We start from the raw sequence: 19399 nt of genomic DNA on the forward strand, positions 1-19399 counted from the left end.
AGACTGTGCCCATGATAGCCTCAGATTCCTGTTCTTGGCTGACAGGAGTGGAACCTGATGTGGTCTTCTGCTGTCGTAGCCCATCCACCTCAAGTTTTGATATGTTGTCCATTCAAATGCTTTTCTGCTCACCACGGTCGTAAAGAGTGATTATTTGAGCTACTGGAGACTTCCTGTCAGCTCAGACCAGTCTGGTCATTCTCCTCTGATCTCTCTCATCAACAAGGTGTTTCAGCCTGCAGACCCTCTGCACACAGGGTGTTTTTTTGTTTTTCACACCATTCTGTGTAAACTCTAGAGACTGTTGTGTGTGAAATTCCCAGCAAAGCAGCAGTTTCTGAAATACTCAAACCAAGCTGTCTGACACCAACAACCATGCAACGATTAAAGGCACATATGGCTGATTGGATAAGCGCATAAATGAGCAGATGTACAGGTGTTCCTATTAAAGTGAACAGTGGGTGTATATGTTGACTTTTAGTTTTATTCTACTTTCTATGAAGGTAACTGTGTCCGTGATGCTATATAGCTTTATTGAAGGCTTGATCAAACTATCAGCGTTTGCTTTGTTAATGATACTGGCACATCTTCTGTTAAGGCTCTTAATTTGCACAACCAGACAAAGACAACGAGATGTGCTCTCTCATGATCGACCAGAATTAATACAACATTGAAGGTCTTGTGTGTACATCCCTGACTCTTTGTGTTGTGTAACTTTGCTTGTGTTTCACTCACATATATAGATAGAGCACCATTCAGACATGACTCAGATTTATATTATCAGAAACAGACACTACTGTGAATAAGTTTACAACACAAAAAAGACATTTTAAAGGCACTATAATGAAATTTATTTAATGTGCACATGAATTTGTTCCAAAGCATGCTTTACATTAAAAGAAATCCTGAATTGTTTTTATTTCTTGGTATCAGAGAGACTTACAAGGACAACTGCTCCTTTTAAAAGCCAAGGACATCTCAAGACTTCTGAATCCAGCATTATCTATTTATGATAATAATAATAATACGTTTGGCCGTGAACTCAGTGCTGTTCAATTTTACATGCAAAGAGAAAAGTATGTTAAAAGGAAAATGTTGATTAAAGTGTATTCAGAGGGTGGATTTAACACATTAGACATTGGTTAGGCTTATCCAGATTATTAAAATTAATTGGATCAGACATTGTTCACCTGGCAGCAAGGTGCTTTCAAATGTAAAATGTAGTTTTTTTTAAAAAAAAAAAGTGGGTTAAGATTTTTACTTTCTTGTGATTACAAATGCAGCAAACTCCCTCTCAAATTTGCTAATTGTCACAATATTAGTTCTTCTGGGTAAAGTTCATATATATAAATTCAGGCCTTAACTAAAGCTTCTTTTGTATTGACTCAAAGCATTTATATGACTGTCAATTAAGGAGAAAAAAATCCTCTCATTAAAACATCTCATCTGAGCATTTATACCTGATAGATAACCATCTTTGATACTCTATTATTATATTTGTTTTTTATGTACTTCTTGGCACTCCATGCTTTATACACTCCATAGCTTCTCAACTGAATGTTAATTGCATGCTTGTGTACATAAGATGTTTTATCCCCCTGTACAACTTTATTTGTGCAACAAGAAAAAGTGCAACAATGGTGCACATATTGTCATGTGTGAAACAAATATCTGGGTGAGTTTTATCACAGAAGAGACATGAAAATATTTTATTACAGACTACTTGGGAAAATTACAGTTGTTTATAGGTTTTTTTTTTTATTATTTTGCTAAAGGAATTATTTAAAAAAATGTTTTGGATCACAGGCCAAAAACATGTGACTCATGGACATTTCACTGTTCTGTATGAAAAGGCATTAAAGATTATGAGGTGTATCTAAAATGTATCTAAATAGGCTACACTCAGGAATGATATATAATTTATTATATTATTATGTATTATATTATTAAATATATCATTTATTAAATAAAAATTGTAAAAAAAAAATAAAAATTAGAGAGCATCCATAGTATTGAAGCCTTTTGTAAATACAATTTACAAAAATTTGCCTTTTCACAAAAATGCTTCATAATTTGACAAGTTGTAATTGTTGTTGATTAAATAAACTTTTTATGGCAAGGAACAAACTTATTTATATTTCTTATTATGGTTATCTTTTTTTCTAGAATATCTTGCACCAAGTATGTGCCGGTAGTTTAATATGCTGAATATTCTTATTTTCAGCACTTCTGTGAACACTTAAAAATAAAAATTTATGTTAGAGTTATATTTTATCAACTTTCTCTTACTAGAACTATTCACATTTATATAAGGAACCAGTGAGAGCAGAGATGCCCAAAAATATAGATTTCAAAGTAAAGTTCAATGCAAAATCTGAGAAAGTGGACATCAGCTGATCAGTGAAGACAATATTTAAATATTTCTCTGTATTGTTACAGGTGTTACTGAAGGCTATGCTGAGAAGGAAACTAAATTTGGCTCTATGCCAAACAGTGTCCTAAGTCCTGCAGGCCTCCTCTAAAGGGAGCATACACTGTACATACTGTTCATATATTTGAGCTGACATATGAACACACTTGTGCATGGGGACAGTACACGCATGTGTCCTCTCACTGCCAAATGTTCAGTTTGGAAAGTTTTAAATATGGCCATGGTTATGATGATCAACAATAATCTGACATTTTTGTGTTGAAAGCTCTGTGAATTCCCCATGATGTCCATCATTTTGGTCAAAGAATTTCTGGAAATTGAGAATTAAAAAAAAAAAAAAATCAAGGATGACAATTTGTTAGCATTTATTTTAAATATTCCCCAATATAATATATACATGTAAGGGTGTCAGTAATTTTGTCACATATGCTCAAAAAAATTAAAGGAACACATTGAAAACACATCCGTCTCAATGGGGAAAAATATCATGCTGGATATCTATACTGATATGGACTGGGTAATGTGTTAGGAATGAAAGGATGCCACATCGTTTGATGGAAATGAAAATGATCAACCTACAGAGGGCTGAATTCAAAGACACCCCGAAAATCAAAGTGAAAAAATGATGCAGCAGGCTAGTCCATTTTGCTGAAATTTCATTGCAGCAACTCAAAATGGTGCTCAGTAGTTTGTATGGCCCCCACGTGCTTGTATGCATGCCTGACAACGTCGGGGCATGCTCCTAATGAGACAACAGATGGTGTCCTGGGGTATTTCCTCCCAGATCTGGACCAGGGCATCACTGAGCTCCTGGACAGTCTGAGGTGCACTCTGGCGGCGTCAGATGGACCGAAACATAATGTCCCAGAGGTGTTCTATTGGATTTAGGTCAGGCGAGAGTGGGGGCCATTCAATGTTATCAATTCCTTCATCCTCCAGGAACTGCCTGCATACTCTCGCCACATGAGGCCAGGCATTGTCGTGCACCAGGAGGAACCCAGGACCCACTGCACCAGCGTAGGGTCTGACAATGGGTCCAAGGATTTCATCCCGATACCTAACGGCAGTCAGGGTGCCATTGTCTAGCCTGTAGAGGTCTGTGCGTCCCTCCATGGATATGCCTCCCCAGACCATCCCTGACTCACCACCAAACCGGTCATGCTGAACGATGTTACAGGCAGCATAACGTTCTCCACAGCTTCTCCAGACCCTTTCACGTCTGTCACATGTGCTCAGGGGGAACCTGCTCTCATCTGTGAAAAGCACAGGGTGCCAGTGGCAACTCTGGTGTTCAACGGCAAATGCCAATCGAGCTCCACGGTGCCGGGCAGTGAGCACAGGGCCCACTAGAGGACGTCGGGCCCTCAGGCCACCCTCATGAAGTCTGTTTCTGATTGTTTGGTCAGAGACATTCACACCAGTGGCCTGCTGGAGGTCATTTTGTAGGGCTCTGGCAGTGCTCATCCTGTTCCTCCTTGCACAAAGGAGCAGATACCGGTCCTGCTGATGGGTTAAGGACCTTCTACGGCCCTGTCCAGCTCTCCTAGAGTAACCGCCTGTCTCCTGGAATCACCTCCATGCTCTTGAGACTATGCTGGGAGACACAGCAAACCTTCTGGCAATGGCACGTATTGATGTGCCATCCTGGAGGAGTTGGACTGCCTGTGCAACCTCTGTAGGGTCCAGGTATCGCCTCATGATACCAGTAGTGACACTGACCCTAGCCAAATGCAAAACTAGTGAAAAACAGTCAGAAAAGATGAGTAGGGGAAAAAATGTCAGTGGCCTCCACCTGTAAAACCATTCCTGTTTTGGGGGTCGTCTCATTGTTGCCCATCTAGTGCACCTGTTGTTAATTTCATTAACACCAAAGCAGCTGAAACTGATTAACAACCGCCTCTGCTACCTAACTGACCAGATCAATATCCCAGGAGTTTAACTGACTTGATGCTATACTCTGCTTAAAAAGTGTTCCTTTAATATATATATTAGAAGTTTTATGTGAATGTTTGAGGAAATGGAGTTGACAGTAATTCTATAGCAATTATGTTCTAATTTATGTCCCCTTATTAATACTCTGTGGTTAGGTATTTATTTAATATAATGAACTTCATTCATGCTTTTTTTTCTTTTTCTAGCATTCATTGCTTTTTGATGCTTTTACAGCAAACCTCAAACAACAAGATCAAAATACTTTAATATTTAACGTGCTGTTCTCTCTTAATAAACTAGGAGCTAGTACTACTGTTTTGCATAAGTACACAATCATGTAGTACCATACTTAAAGCATGATCCTTTTTTATTTACAATTCTAAAAAAAAAAAAACTACACAGAGCAAATTGAACAACCAGTTTCAGTTTGATTTCTTTTCAGCGCTTTCACTGAGTTATACATCTAACCAGAAGTTTTATTCCTTATTAAACAAACATGTGTCCCTACACTAAATTCATTCTATAATTAAAATACCTCAAGTCAAAAGTAGTATGCAAAGAAAGTGGAACGCTGGGACATTCGAAAAACGCTTATCAATGATTTACGCTAATTTAAGCTAAACCAATCATAACAAACCTTGGATCAATGGCGAGTAAGTTTCACATGCTTCAGCCAAGTGGCAAACACATTTAAACTTACACACACATACACACACACACACACACACACCTCTTCAATCATTTGACTATGAGAACATAAACCCACATAAAAAAAACCTTCCAGAATAAAAATAGAATGAATAAATATGTATCAATATAATAAATTAATTTGATAAATTTTTGAACAAGGAAAAGAACATGTAAAGTGTAATAATTAGCACAAATGAACAGATTGACATCAAATGTCTAGATCAGAAGAACAATGTCACATAATAAGATACAATTTCCTGAACAGTTGTCTGATTAGCAAAAGCAAAAAGAACGTGAATATTTATGCCGAAAGGGAGCGATGTGGGAAACAGGTGAGCCTGTAAACACAACAGGAAATGCCACATACAAGTATAAAAATGAGGTAAGATGGTGTTAGCATTACTCATTATACTATACCACTTTTGCAGTATTCTTATTTGGTGTAAAAGTTTAGGCCTTGAGTTTGTTAAAATTCAAACTCGAACAAAAATCTTGATATTTTTAGAAATGGAAACAAAAGTTATTAACCAATCAAATCATTTCAGTTTCCCCCAGGTAATAAACGATGGGATGGAATCTATCAGATCTGGTTAAGTGAAAAAGGTTTGGCAGAGGAAAACCAAATTTTGGTTCTTTTATTTGTCATTTACACAAAGCAATTGATTTTCTTTGCTAATTTAATAACATTAGTGCATCATTACAGAAAAAAGACGATGAATGGTTGAGCAGACAGGCAGTGCAAAAGGTATTTAAAAAAAAAGTGTCCCACATGTAGTAGCCTAGGCAACGTTAGCATGTTTAAACTTGAGCTATTCACTCTACAGGCTGAAATTTGGAGCACACATGCTCCTGAACTATTCACTCTCACCAATACATTCAGTGAGACAGCAGCACAAGGCATCAGAGTTTCAGCACACACATGTTCATTCATTCATGTGAGCTCAGTGTCATGCGATTTTAATACAAGCCATTTAGGAAATACAAATAACTCCTCCCTGTATACTGGATCACATGTAGCAAGAGCTCATCTACTTGTGACCGGTCTAAAAAAGGTTTAAAATGTCCACAAAAGCAGTTGACATCACTGGACGTTTTTTAAAAAGGGAGTGTGTTAGTATTTCATGTAGTCAACAACGAACATGGTCTTCAGTCTAATGTCTGTCTCTAAGGCCTGTGCAAGACTGAGACAAAGGCAGGAGTAAAGATACATTCTTATGTTTAAGATCACTGCATTTTTAATGGAATTTCCATTCAGTCATGGCTATAGACACGTCTCATATCACATCATGTTTTTAATTCGTCAAGGCCAAGGGTGGAAAAAGTACTGAGAAATTACGTTTAAATGAAAATATAGAAAAGGTGTCGAAATCTTACTCAATAAAAGTAGACGTATCCAGCCAAAAATGTACTCAAGTGAAAGTAAAATAGTTGTACTCAAAAATTTAAAAAATAAAAAGTAAATTTAACTGATGAAATTAAGTTAATGTCATGTTTTTATGTGAAATGTAACTTTTATTATGTATCTAAAACAGTTCAAAGATGACTTTCATTTCAAGCAACTATGCTATTTTGCCTGAAACATCATTCAATCTCTGTAAGTTTGCTAGTCATATGCTTGAATAACACTATGTAGTTTGCTAATGAATTATTCAGTAATTATTTGGTAAATAACCAATATTTTATATTTAAGAATTTTACTTGCTGTCTAGTCAATTTATGTATGTTAACCTACTGAAATTGATGCTAGTCTCACTTGACATTAGCAAAGAAAACATACTAACTTATTTAAATATAACGAGTTAATGTTAGCAAATTAGAGATAATTTCAAATAAGATGGAGTTCATATCTTCTATGGAGGCAAAGGAGACACCTCATTTTTTTTATACAAGTCTTTGCTCCCTCTAGCATATGGAAATATTTCACTGAGGTAGGTCTCGGGTGCTCATCCAAGTCAAGTTAGACACTGCAGTCTTGTGGCTTATCCATATTGAGATGCAGAAGGATAGCTATAGCGCAAACTACATTGTGTAGCATGAGAAGATAATGGGAAATGAAGAACTGGCATTTCTTAATAGTTTTTCTCCATTGATGAACTTGATTGGATGCTAAACGGTGCCCATTCGATTGATGTATAGGATAGTCATTAGCTGATTTGTAACAAGTACTTTGTATGTCTAAATGAAAATGTACAGCATAAACTATGTTTTTTTTCCTGGGAATGTAAAATATAAATATGCCAAAAATAATACTTAGTATAGTAAGGAAGTACAATTACTCAAGTATTTTCCACCCCTGCTCAAGGCTGTATCTTACTCTCTTGTTGGTTGATGGTCATATTTCATAACCTGTCTTTGGGTCATAACTATAACAGCCACTTTCACGGCACAAATAAATGACATTTATCAAACAATCACTTATATTTGAACATTTGTTTGAGTCTGACTTACTAACTTACTCACCAGGTTAATTATCTGTACCATCGCTTGATAAATAACATCTAAACTCCTTCAGATGAAAGCTCTCAGATTCCCACACGGTGCAGGTTTTGGTAAACCTCAACATGTACAGTAGCTTGAAGAAAGTCCGTAGTTCACTTTCCTCAGAGACCTGTTTGAACACTCTTTCACATTTCTGTTTTTAAATAAAATATTCAGCATAAGGATTTTTTTTCACTTCGTCCACATTTGTAGTTAGAATCCCCCACACTCTCCACAGGCAGCCTCAAACTTGCAGCAAGTTACAGCCAATATTTGCAGATGTCCCATCTTGTCCAATCAAAGTCTTAGTTCTTATAATCAAAAAATTTTTCCACATCTGCAACATGGGTCTTCTCTCACTGGTCCATCATTGCAATTACATCATCATGATTGTCACAAATATGTTCATTGTCCTCAGGTCTTGGTGCTCCATTTTCTGCGACACGACAAGACTCATTAGCGCCACCTTGTGGGCCAGAGGACGCATACTGAGGCAGGAAGCTAGATCCTGCCTGCCCTGGAATCCCTTGAGGCATTAGCGTGGATGAGTACATACCCAGTGGTTGCCCATATCGGGACAGGAACGTTGGAGCCAACATCCCAGGTACTTCATGCCTCACCAGGCACGATGAAGGAACTGAAGTAGAGGAGGAGGATGTTGCTGCGGTACTAGAGGTGATGCTGGAGGATGTTGGGGAGGAGCTGGGCAAAGCCCTGTCTCTAAGGTTGTAGGTATCTGGAGAGATCTGGAACATGAGTTGGTGCTCAGCTATAGGAACTTGAGGTTGGAAGTAGGGTGACCACACAGAGTTGAGGGAGCTCAGAAGTGCACGGTTTACACCTGGGTTGACGGTGGAATTTAAGCCGTAAGTGCCTGTGAATGGATAATTATGTCCAGAAGGTGGAACAGAACCTCTTTGCTCTGGAGTTGGCTGCTTGGAAGAATATTCATTGGTAGAAGGTGATGTGGATTTGCGCTTTGTGCCCCTCAGGTCCAGGGGCACCTCCATGCCTGGTGAGGCAGTGCTGTTTTGAGGCAGAATCATAACTCCCTTTTCTGAGGCTGTCTCTGGATTGGCCACTCCTGAGGGAGGCAGAGATGGCACTTTGGTGTAACACTGAAGCTCACTTAGGATTTCTGGTGTATCTGGGGAGAGAGGTCGAGTCATGGCTTTGGGAGTTAAGACTTTTGGCATGTCATCAGGGGACACACTACAACTGGTGCTCTTACTGATGGAGTTCTCCAGTGAGGGGGGCACGTCTATGAGAGAATGAGAAAATATTTGATTAATATTGTGACAGGGATCAAAGATGAAGGCGCTATTTATAAGTGAATACTCTTGACTGTCTTTTAATAATATAAGGGAATCAACAGAGATACAGCTATAGACAGGAATTAAGATTACATGATACCTTTCTTTGTGTTTGTACTCTCTTCACTTTGTCTGGATTTTCTCACAGCACGGATGGCAAAGATTCTTCCATCCGATGTCCGAATGTAGGTTCCTGGAAACAAGGCATATAAAGACACATTTTAATATAAGGTCAGTCAAATATGTAAGATAAAAACAATAACAAGGGACAAATATACAGAAAGAAAATCTATTCTCTTACTGCTGAGAGAGGGTGTAGTGAGGAGTTGTTACCTTTAGTTCCTCTGATGATGTGGATGCTTTCGCCCGCACTTATCTTGGTCTGTGTTTCTGACGAATTGTTTGCACCAGGAATCACAATATCTGAGCATGAGAGAGAAGATAAATTGATAAAATGGTATTTTGTTTTCAATAACCTTCTTTCTGGCTTAGGTCACTGTGATTGTAGAAAACATAATACTGCACTCTGTCCACCATAATAAAAAAAAACAACAGTAAAGTTGTACCTTTCAGAGACAATCTAAAAAAATCGTTCAATATATGAATTAATTTATGAACATACACACCTGTAGTGGTGACAGTCTTCTGTACAAAGACTCCTGCTTTCTGCAGGTAGGTGACTGGAAAGTTGAGAGCTGATTTGGAACCTAATCTCATGGAGGGGGCAGAACCCTGGCTTTCCTTCTGGTCTTCCTTCTGGCCTTCCTTCTGGTGCATTATGGGTGTTAGGTTTGTCTGTGCCAGGTGAATACTGGCTGCTGGTTTAGCCTCTGGCTGTGAGGGAGGCCGCCTAATGTAATGGGGGTGTGGAGGGGTGGGGGGTGGGAGTGTTAAGAAGGGTTGAATATCTTGCTAAACAAACTGATTTAATTAATAATGCCATATTAGCTCCTACTTGGGTTGTGATCAAATCATAACTGGTGGTTATTGATTATAACAGGAAGTGTTGTTGATGTTTCCCTATTGTTATAAAGATCTGAATTAATGATCAGCAGTCTTCATTTTATTTTGCTAGTGTGGGGTTAGGTTGTTAAGTTCAGGGAATTGTGAAAAAGTGGCAACATTTCTCTCAATTCATAAATGTTGTATAGAAACAAGTGCATCAACTAACACAGTTTCAGAAAAAAAGGCTAGATTTCATATTAACCTTTCAAAAGGCTAGATTTCATATAGACAACTGGCCATCCTGGGTTTATCCCTCCAAAACTTTGAAAGAAACTGTCTGTTTAGATCATTGCGTACTGTTTCAAAAACCCTCAAATGGGAATATTGTGATTATCTCTGCTCAATGCTAGGCATAGACTAGAGTTAAATAAATATTAATTCATTAGAGAAAATATTACTAGGCAGTAAGAGAAATGCATTAACCCTCACCAGTTTCTCTGGCTGAAGGCAGGGATGTTGGTAAGGCTTTGGTCACTAGCTGGGTAGTAGTGTGCATATGATGGACGTGTGTAGGGCACTGATGCCCTCTTCTCATTCTCATAACTCTTCTTGGCCGCTTGCTTCTCCTCCTTTGTGAGTTTGAGGTCTTGTCGGTCCATCAGTAAGGACTCATGGTGAAAGGGTTGCTAAAGGAAAGTACAAAATAAACTTCTGGCATTCCTAAACATAAGCTGAAGTGAGCATCTGTGTTCTCACTGAAGTGCATAAGCTGAAGTGAGCTGAAGTGAGGTTCTGTTCCAATTCCAGATTTCTTGAAATCAGTTTTGCCTGAATGGTTCCTGTCTTTGTATGTAACTGTATGTACTTTTACTTCTTTAAACAGCCATATTTGTATTTATGAGTATGGAAATGTGTGTGAAGCTGTGGTAGTGTTACCTTGGTGATAAGGTGGGGGTATCTCATACAGGCTTTCCTGAGGACTGTCTCCATGTCTTCCTGAGGGTGGAGTAGGTGGGCAGAGTCTAACGGATCAGGCTCCTCTTCCACAAAGTGCAGCAGAGACTCCACCTCCCGGCGTGTGAATGTCAGAACCGGATTCAAGTCATCTATCACACGATCTGAGTAAGGAAGAGAAAGGTGAGCAGTTGGGTGAAAATTGTCCATTTTTAATGGATTTTTATAATAGGGAGCAAAAAGGTGATTGTAGTCCCTGTCACATGACCACATGACATGCTTCTTTACACTTATAACTGGACACGCACGCCGGTGATTAGGAAAATCCCCAAGCATATACAGGGGTTTTGTTTATTTTGCTAATCACAGAGTTAGGTTTATATTGTAATCAAAAGAAATGGCTTGCATTAATAGTCATCCATATCTAAATAGTAAACAGAACATGAGGTTTAATTTACATGCTGTTTTAAGACTGCACCATCAAGGTCCTTAAATTGTCTCATAATAATTTATTGTCATGATTAACAAAATACCTAGGAGAATGAGCAAACCAATTCACTAATGAACAAAAAGCACATTTATACAATAAAATACTCCATGGTGTTTACTTCATATGCATTTACCATTTCATCTGTCAGTTCACTATAAATGTAATCATAACCACAGCCCACATACATACAATAATATATACAATAATAACGTCAGAAATCATGCATATACAGTTTGCATTACCTATTTGGCTTCCAGAACACAGATAATGTATAACAAACATCCAATCACCAGCCCTTGGACAAAATATTCAGTGTTGCTGATGCTGATTTTCATCATAGCTATCATATTTTCTCACTTATCACTGTTTACAAACAAATCCTGTAAACCAATTACACTATAGCTTCCTCACAATTATTCATTCATTCATTCATCCATTCAGGGTCACAGTGGGTCCTGAGCCAATCATGGCAAATGCAGGAGAATTCACACCAGATAGAATGCCATTCCATTGCAGGGCACCATGCATACACACACATTCACATAGTCATTCATACCTATGGGCAATTTGGTGTATTCCATGTGCCAGCCTGCCTGATTTTTGACAGTGAGAGGAACCCAGAGAACCCAGAAGAGGCCCAAGAAAGCACAGGGAGAACATGCAAAACTCCACACAGACAGTAACTCGAGCTCAGGCTCAAACTGGGGACCCTGGGGCTGTGAGGCAGCAATGCTACCCATTGCACCACACATTATGATTATATCATATACCAAGCTTGTTCTAAAATCTTACCAGACATTCCCTGTTTGGAGATCTGCCTGTCATAGATTTTCTTTTCCAAGGTGAAGTCAGACACAAGTCTGTAGATGTGGCATGGCTTGCGCTGCCCATAGCGATACACACGGCACACAGCTTGAGCATCATGGCATGGATTCCAAGAGGCATCGAACACCACCACACGATTGGCACCAATCAAGTTCACGCCAAGACAGCCAGCCCTAGTGAAACATGCACACATATACACAACAATAAGTGGAGGTTCTATTTCAATCTGTGCCAGTGGTGATGAGAATCACCTGGCTACTGTGTATGCATGCCAAGACCTTTCAAAATAGTCATGAAGTGATATATGATGTAGTATTGGCAATAAATGCAGCTGTCATAGAGCCATATATCCCTTTCTTCTTCGTTCCTTGTTCACATCGGAATACATGTACACCATATAAAGCTATCCTCTTAGCAGCTTGTGACTGCGGTTGGAGCTACAGGTTTCCTGTTCTCCAAAGCTGGGGATAGCCTCCTCTTATCTCATCGGTGACTTCTTTTCTGCTTTGGTGAGTGTATTTTTATGCATTCCCAGTGACATTTTCGTAAAATGCTGTGGAAAGTTCTACACTTTGGTTTCTCTATAACGTCATGTGTTTGTTTTTAAGATGTATGCAAGTGGCCTTGCTTCTGACAGTGGCATCAGGATATTGCTATACTTGGACAACTGGCTCCTATGTGCCACTACAAGGAGCAGGCCATGTGGGGCATGTCCACTCACACACATTACAGCACTCAACTACACAGAGAATTCAAAAAAGAGCTCTGTAACACAGGAGCAGGCCATATAATGCATAGGCATGAAACTAGATTCACCAAGAACGGCATCAACCCTGTCACCCCAACATGTGGCAGATGTTATCTTTAGCTTGCTGGAGACACAAAGCTTTTCTAATGGAAGGGGTCCTCTTGGGAGAGATATGTTCACCACAGATGTTTCCCATACAGGCTGTGTGTGGCTGTGTGTGGCTGTGTGTGGGTGTGTGCACAGCAGTGAGGCACCACAGGGAGCGTGTGGCCCCCCGGTGTAAAAATAGAAAACATCAAACAGCTGGAATTGAGGGCAGTCCATCTGGCACTCAAGTTCTTCTTACTCGTTCTGAGACAATGGCATGTATTGCTTCACGCAGATGTGTCATGACTGTCTGCTACATCAGCTGTCAGGGTGGCAGATGTTTGAACAGACATGTTCAGCTTGAATGGAATTTCTATGTGTCGGCCCATCCACAGTTCACCTCGCTGATGCTAATTCATCTCTCGGGGCTGTACAATGGTGAAGTGGACGATCTCTTGAGATGGTATGATAAGGGAAATGGAGTCTGCACTTAGAAGTGGTAGCGCAGATCTGGGAAAAATTTTGGTGAGGTGCATGTGTGTACAAACTCAACACATTACCGACACACTGGATGTTTCTCCCTTGCAGAGGCAAACAGCCCACTGGCACAGGATGCACTAGCCTACGACTGGCCTCACCATCAAGCATAGGCTTTTCTTCCTGTTCTGCTGATTCTTCCTACATTGCACAGAATTTGCCTGTGGCCCTGAGATGGCTAGCAAGACCTTGGGTTTGTGCTTTAGTTGGTGGTAACATCCTGGCGGCTTCGTCTCCAAGCAGATCTGCTGTTCCAAATGGATATAAAAATTTGGCACCTTCGAGCCTGTTCATCTGGCATAAAAAGTGGGAGAACTGTATGTTCTGGTGCTGCCTTGTACACGTTGGTGGCCAAATGACTCTAGGATTTGGAATTTCTGCCCAATTTTTTGAATCTTTCAATTGACCTTGTAGCATTCGGTGATCTTCAGAGCAACTGTTCTTCTGAAACAAGCGGCTATCTTGTGTAAAGAGAGTCTTGCCATTCAACCAGGAACATTTTGTCCTCTTGGGCCTTATTATGATGCTCCAAGAAATCTGTGCTGATGCTACTTAGGTGGCACTATGCACTTTCTCCAGGTTCTAAAATGTTAACATTGCTCCTGCTAGTGGTGTGTGTGTGTGTGTGTGTGTGTGTGTGTGGCAGTCATCTCTGATCACCTTTCTTTGAGTCCAGCTCCCCACACATTGTTGGCATACGTGAATCCATGTGATTCTCACTGCCCCTGGCAGTTGAGAGAAATGAACTACAACATTAGTTACTTATATAACTATGGTTCTATGAACCCCCAGATGTCCACTAGGGTTCCTTGTCATTCAAAATTTATGCCAACTTGGTAAGAACGATCCAGGGAAGTATGGCTGTAAGACAGGGGTATTTATTGCATATATCGAGTCATACATCACTTCATGTTTAAAGGTGTTGGCATGCATGCCTACATGCCTAAGAAGGTATCAAGGTGATTCTCACTGTACCTGGTGCTTATTATATGTGTGAAATAAGATGCAAAAGTTGTTGGAGACGAGGGGGAACAGAAAAAGCTGAGGATCATAGAGAGTGGTAGTGAGGTGAGCGTATGTGTGCATCATACCTGGTGGACAGCAGAAAAAGCCAAGCAGAGTTGTTTGTCACGTCATTAAACTGGTTGATAAGCCTTTCTCGCTCTGAAACTGAGGTGCTTCCATCTAGCCCTGAAAAAGATTTTAAACAATCATTATCTCTCTCTCATACACAACATATTTGTGTTATTGTACTTAGGACGACCTTATCTGTGTCACATTTGGGATGACAATATCTATGTTTTCCATTTTCACAGACTTCTTCTAAATCCAGAATTCTTTGGAAACTGAAAACCTTTATAAATAAATTTGCAATTTTGCAAAATTAAACTCAACACAGAGGTGAAATGCAGTTTTTTCCCCAAATACAGTACATCTTTCAGTACACTCACTAAATCCACTTGATACAGAGGACCAGCAGATGGCAATAGAGAGGATCAGACAATGCAATTAAAGTGAATTTATAGTAGTTTTTTATTTCATGATTTCTGTTTTATTTTATTTATATTTTTTTATTTACTAAAATACTAAAATAAACTAAACAAAGACGATATTTGGTGTGACAGCCCGTTTTTAAAAATGCATCAGCAATCTCAGGTACATTTTGTGCAGTTTTATCATGAAATTGGCTGGTAGGTTTTACGAAGCAACTTGGAGAATCTGCCACAATTCTTCTGGAGAATCTGACAGTCACAATTACGTCTGTTTTGGAAGGTAAAACCTGACAGACTTCGTTATTTTTATTTTTTTGTTTGAAAAGTGGTCTATTATGTATTATGAAACATTATTCTGTAACAATTTTTTTTTTGTTGAAAAAGTAAAGTTTGGAAATCTAAAATGTTTTTGTATTGACTCAGTAATGCAGAATTCATAAAATAAACATCTATAACAAAATTTGTATAAAAAAATGTATATGCCTAAAACCTTTGTACGGTAATGTATATAACAACAAAACCTTCACCACCACCACTAACAACTACAACAACAACATAATAACAATAAGAAGAAGAAGAAGAAGAAGAAGAAAAAGAAACACAACAATTATTATTATTATTATTATTAATAATTTTTACTACAGAAGCTTACTATAGTAGTTGACATTGCGGACCCAGGTCTGCTTCACACCACTTCCACTATAGTCAGGCATCGTTCTCTTGACCAGGAATTCTTCAATGACTGTAAGCGTGGATAGACTCTGACTGCAGAGAGTTAGTGTGTGTGAGTGAGAGAAGAGAGGGAAGCACAGAGAGATGAAGCAAAGGATCACCACTATTTGTAGTATACATGTGTGTGCATAAGTGTGTGTACCTGAAAACCAAGACCTTGTCTCCACTCTTGATGCTTTCCTCAATAATGTGAAAAAATAGCACCATCTTAGCTGAATTTTCTAAGATGCCTTTCTTATAGCCTGCCATGATGTCTTTTGCCTGAGAAAAGCATTAGAATGAGTTAGCTCTCCATTCATTATGAATGCCATTATATACATATATATATATATATATATATATATATATATATATATATATATATATATATATATATATATATATATATATATATGATATTTCACAATCATCACTATAAGCTTAACACTGTATATTAAAAAAAGGATAGAGGAGATTGTGGTAACACTAGATACAGTTTGTGCATTACTGCATAGACAGGTGACGAAGGGGTAATAACAAGTGATGATCCACCAGGAGCCACCAGAACAGCTTCAGTGAGCCTTGGCATAGATTCTGCAAGTTGCTGGAACTGTACTGGAGGGATTAAACAACATTCTCCTAAAAGATATTCCCTTAATTGCTGTGTGTTAATGTGTCTCACTTGGCAGTTCAAAATCTCCCATAGGTGATTAATTAGGTTAAGATCTTGTGATTGTGAAGGCCATAGCATATGATTTATGTTATTTTCATACTCATCAAGCCATTCAATAAGCCTTCGTACCTTGTGAATGGAGACAATGTCATTCTGGAAGAGACCACTCTCATCTCATTAGATAAAGGTGATTAGTCAGAAGAACTTTGTATTGATTCGCATTGCCCTTTCCCTGTAATGGAACAAGTGGACCCAAATCAAGGCAGCAAAATACCCTCTACAACATAAAATGACCACAGGTTTTTCCTTTAATTTGTCACCTGTCTGTATGTAGAGAGAAGTGTACAGCATGATACAATTAGGTAATTAACATCCTACCATACTTTGTGGAATGTATACATGATAAGCAGGCCCAGTTGACCTTGATTTTGCACCAAGATGGCAAGAAGAAAAGATCTAAATGACTTAGGTGAAAGATGGTTTCATTACTGGGACACAAATGGCAGGAGCTTAAGTCAGTATGAAAGTCTAAAGACATCAGTAAATAGAATTGGAAATAGTGGTGGAAAGCATACATTCAATGACCATGCTACACATGCGTTAATGCAATATGTAAGGAAATACAGATGATGACTGAGATGATCAGTCAATGCACAACTACACAGAGAGGGATATTATAGTGCATGAACCCTTCTATAGAAAGACGAATGCTTTGAGAGGTTAAGCACTGGTTTATAGAGATGTAAAAAATGGTCAGATGAATCATCCTTCACCATATTCTCGACAAGTGGGTGAGTGCATGTGTGGCACACACCAAGAGAACAGTACAGGCCATAATACTCGACCCCTACACTGACGGGATCCAGCATGGTTGCTGGCATGGTTTGGGATCACTTGTGCCCCTAGAAAGAAGCGTCACTGCAAATCAATACAAAAATATTCTGACTGATCACCTTTATCCTGTGTTGAAACTCTTCTATCATTATGGGGTAGTCTCTTCCAGGATGACATCCACAGGGCACAAGGGCCATTGAATGGCTCGATGAGTATGAAAATAATGTAAATCATATGCTACAGTTATGGTTTTGCAGTCACCAGAAAAATATCTTTTGGAAGAATGGTGTTCACCCCTCCAGTATAGTTGCAATGATTTGTAGAACCTCTGGAAGCTGTTCTGGTGGCTCGTGTTGGCCAACGTTGATGTGTTGGAAGCAGGAAAAATGGGCAAGCGTAAGGATCTGAGTGACTTTGACCAGGGCCAGATTTTAATGGCTAGACGACTGGGTCAGAGCATTTTTTTAAGATTAAAAGAAAAGAAAAACAATACAAAGAAATACAAACCTACGACAAAAAAGTTTACTGTTTGAGAAATGCATGTGTTATATTTTGGGATGTATTGTTTTCACATTTATTGTCTGATACCACATATATTTTATACAAATAATATCATGTCTGCTAATGAATTTATTGTCTGAATTACTGTCATCTCTTATCAACTAGTGACTGATGGTGATTCAAATAGTACAGAACTTTAAGAGTTATACATCATCATCCATATGACTTTTTGACCATTAGTAATAAAGAATGGTTTAATCTTGTTTAAGAAATACAAGTTGCCAAACTTGTTATTACTTTTTGTAACTCAGAGTGGCCCCAGACTTTCAGACTCTACTGTATGATGTAGAAAACTTACCCATTCATATGTAATAACCTGACTGGTTTTCTCCTGCAGTCGACTTAGAGTCAGTTCTCCTTGACTGCTGCCTGATTCACAGGATTTAGCCCTCTGATTGGCTGAGCAGTGAGCATTGCTGGCAGTGATGTCATCCAGATCCAGATCCTGATCACTGGCCATATTCTCCCTTTGAAGGGCCTCAAACAGAATGTCTGGGTGGTTCCAGATCTATCCACACACAAACACACAGACGAGATTAAAAAATAAACATTATTCTTAAAAAATTCTTCGTTCTTAAAAAAAATGACCTTTTTCTTATACATACGGATATATACATATATATGCTCACCTTGCAGCAGACACAGAAGGCTTTAAGTGGGTTAAGGCTAAGCCAGCCAGTATTTCCAGCCTCTCTAAAGCGATTCATGAATTCAACGTAGAGTGCGCGCTGCAATGCCGTCAGACGCACCAAAATCACATGCTCCTGCTTCTGCGGCAGCTGGGAGCAGAGCACATCATGTCCACGTCTTTAAAACACACACAGACACACATCACAGAATTAGCATCACCAACATGGTGGTCTTCATCATAGGAACTCATATTTATTTGACCGGTTTATTAGGAGCATCTCTCCTGTAGTTGTTTCCTTGGTCTTTATAACAGCATGCATTCATAGTAATGTATGATGCAATGTTACTGTCTAGGCAAATAATTAATTCACCTTTGCACAAAGCCTTCAAGCAGGCTGTGTAGCACATGGCTACGGTAGCGCATGAGCTGCACATCTTCAGGCGTGCTGTCCATACACTGGCCATTCAGGATGGGCCGCACAAACATGTTGCTGAACTCGGGCCGTGTGCCCAGGAAGCCGGGACGTACAAAGTCCACCATGCACCAGTACTCGTACAAGTTGTTTTGCAGTGGGTAGCCAGTCAGCACTAGCCGCCGCCGTGTCCCAATGGCCTTCAGAGCCCGTGAGGTGCTGGCATGCCAGTTCTTAATGCGATGACCCTCATCACAGACCACCACATCTGGACCAGGCTGAGCAAGAGCCCTCTCGATGCCTAGAGATAAAAACAAGAGAGTTTGAATTAAATTTCTGTTAAAATAACTAATAATTAATAATGGTTAGGAAGGTAGAAAGATAAAAAAATTGTATAGATAACAAAAGAAATACTCCTCTATAGGTATGAAATAAATGAATAGACACATTTTCTGAACTTCTGTACTTCTGTAAAGTTTGAGAAAACCACGGCTAATAAATAATGAAAGTTTTAGGCAACTAATTGACATCATGCGGACTACTGTACATGCCTATATCTTTTTAATTTAATTGTTGTAATAAAGTCACATCTACATGCTTTAGCAGGTTCTGGCACTATAGGACAAATTATTAACTATAATTCATTTAAACAAC

General features: G+C 39.0%; 1 protein-coding gene across 9 annotated transcripts in view; it reads right to left on the reverse strand.

Moving 5' to 3' along the window:
• Positions 1 to 4712: 4712 nt before the first annotated feature.
• LOC113533329 (helicase ARIP4-like) overlaps positions 4713 to 19399 on the reverse strand; it is a 35214-nt gene continuing 20527 nt past the window's right edge. For 8 of the 9 annotated variants that reach the window (XM_053236530.1, XM_053236533.1, XM_026925391.3 and 5 more), the window contains 13 exons: positions 18704 to 19046; positions 18332 to 18509; positions 18001 to 18210; positions 15798 to 15916; positions 15576 to 15688; positions 14522 to 14621; positions 12026 to 12231; positions 10726 to 10907; positions 10279 to 10475; positions 9471 to 9694; positions 9178 to 9267; positions 8945 to 9037; positions 4713 to 8792 (listed from right to left, as the gene is read on the reverse strand). In XM_053236530.1, coding sequence (XP_053092505.1) covers positions 7888 to 8792; positions 8945 to 9037; positions 9178 to 9267; positions 9471 to 9694; positions 10279 to 10475; positions 10726 to 10907; positions 12026 to 12231; positions 14522 to 14621; positions 15576 to 15688; positions 15798 to 15916; positions 18001 to 18210; positions 18332 to 18509; positions 18704 to 19046 — 2960 coding nt within the window. In that variant the 3' untranslated portion in view covers positions 4713 to 7887. The remainder of the gene's footprint in view (positions 8793 to 8944; positions 9038 to 9177; positions 9268 to 9470; positions 9695 to 10278; positions 10476 to 10725; positions 10908 to 12025; positions 12232 to 14521; positions 14622 to 15575; positions 15689 to 15797; positions 15917 to 18000; positions 18211 to 18331; positions 18510 to 18703; positions 19047 to 19399) is intronic. The other variant, XM_053236528.1, reaches the window with a different exon arrangement.

The sequence above is a fragment of the Pangasianodon hypophthalmus genome, chromosome 8 (assembly GCF_027358585.1).
Source record: "Pangasianodon hypophthalmus isolate fPanHyp1 chromosome 8, fPanHyp1.pri, whole genome shotgun sequence".
NCBI lineage: Eukaryota > Metazoa > Chordata > Actinopteri > Siluriformes > Pangasiidae > Pangasianodon > Pangasianodon hypophthalmus.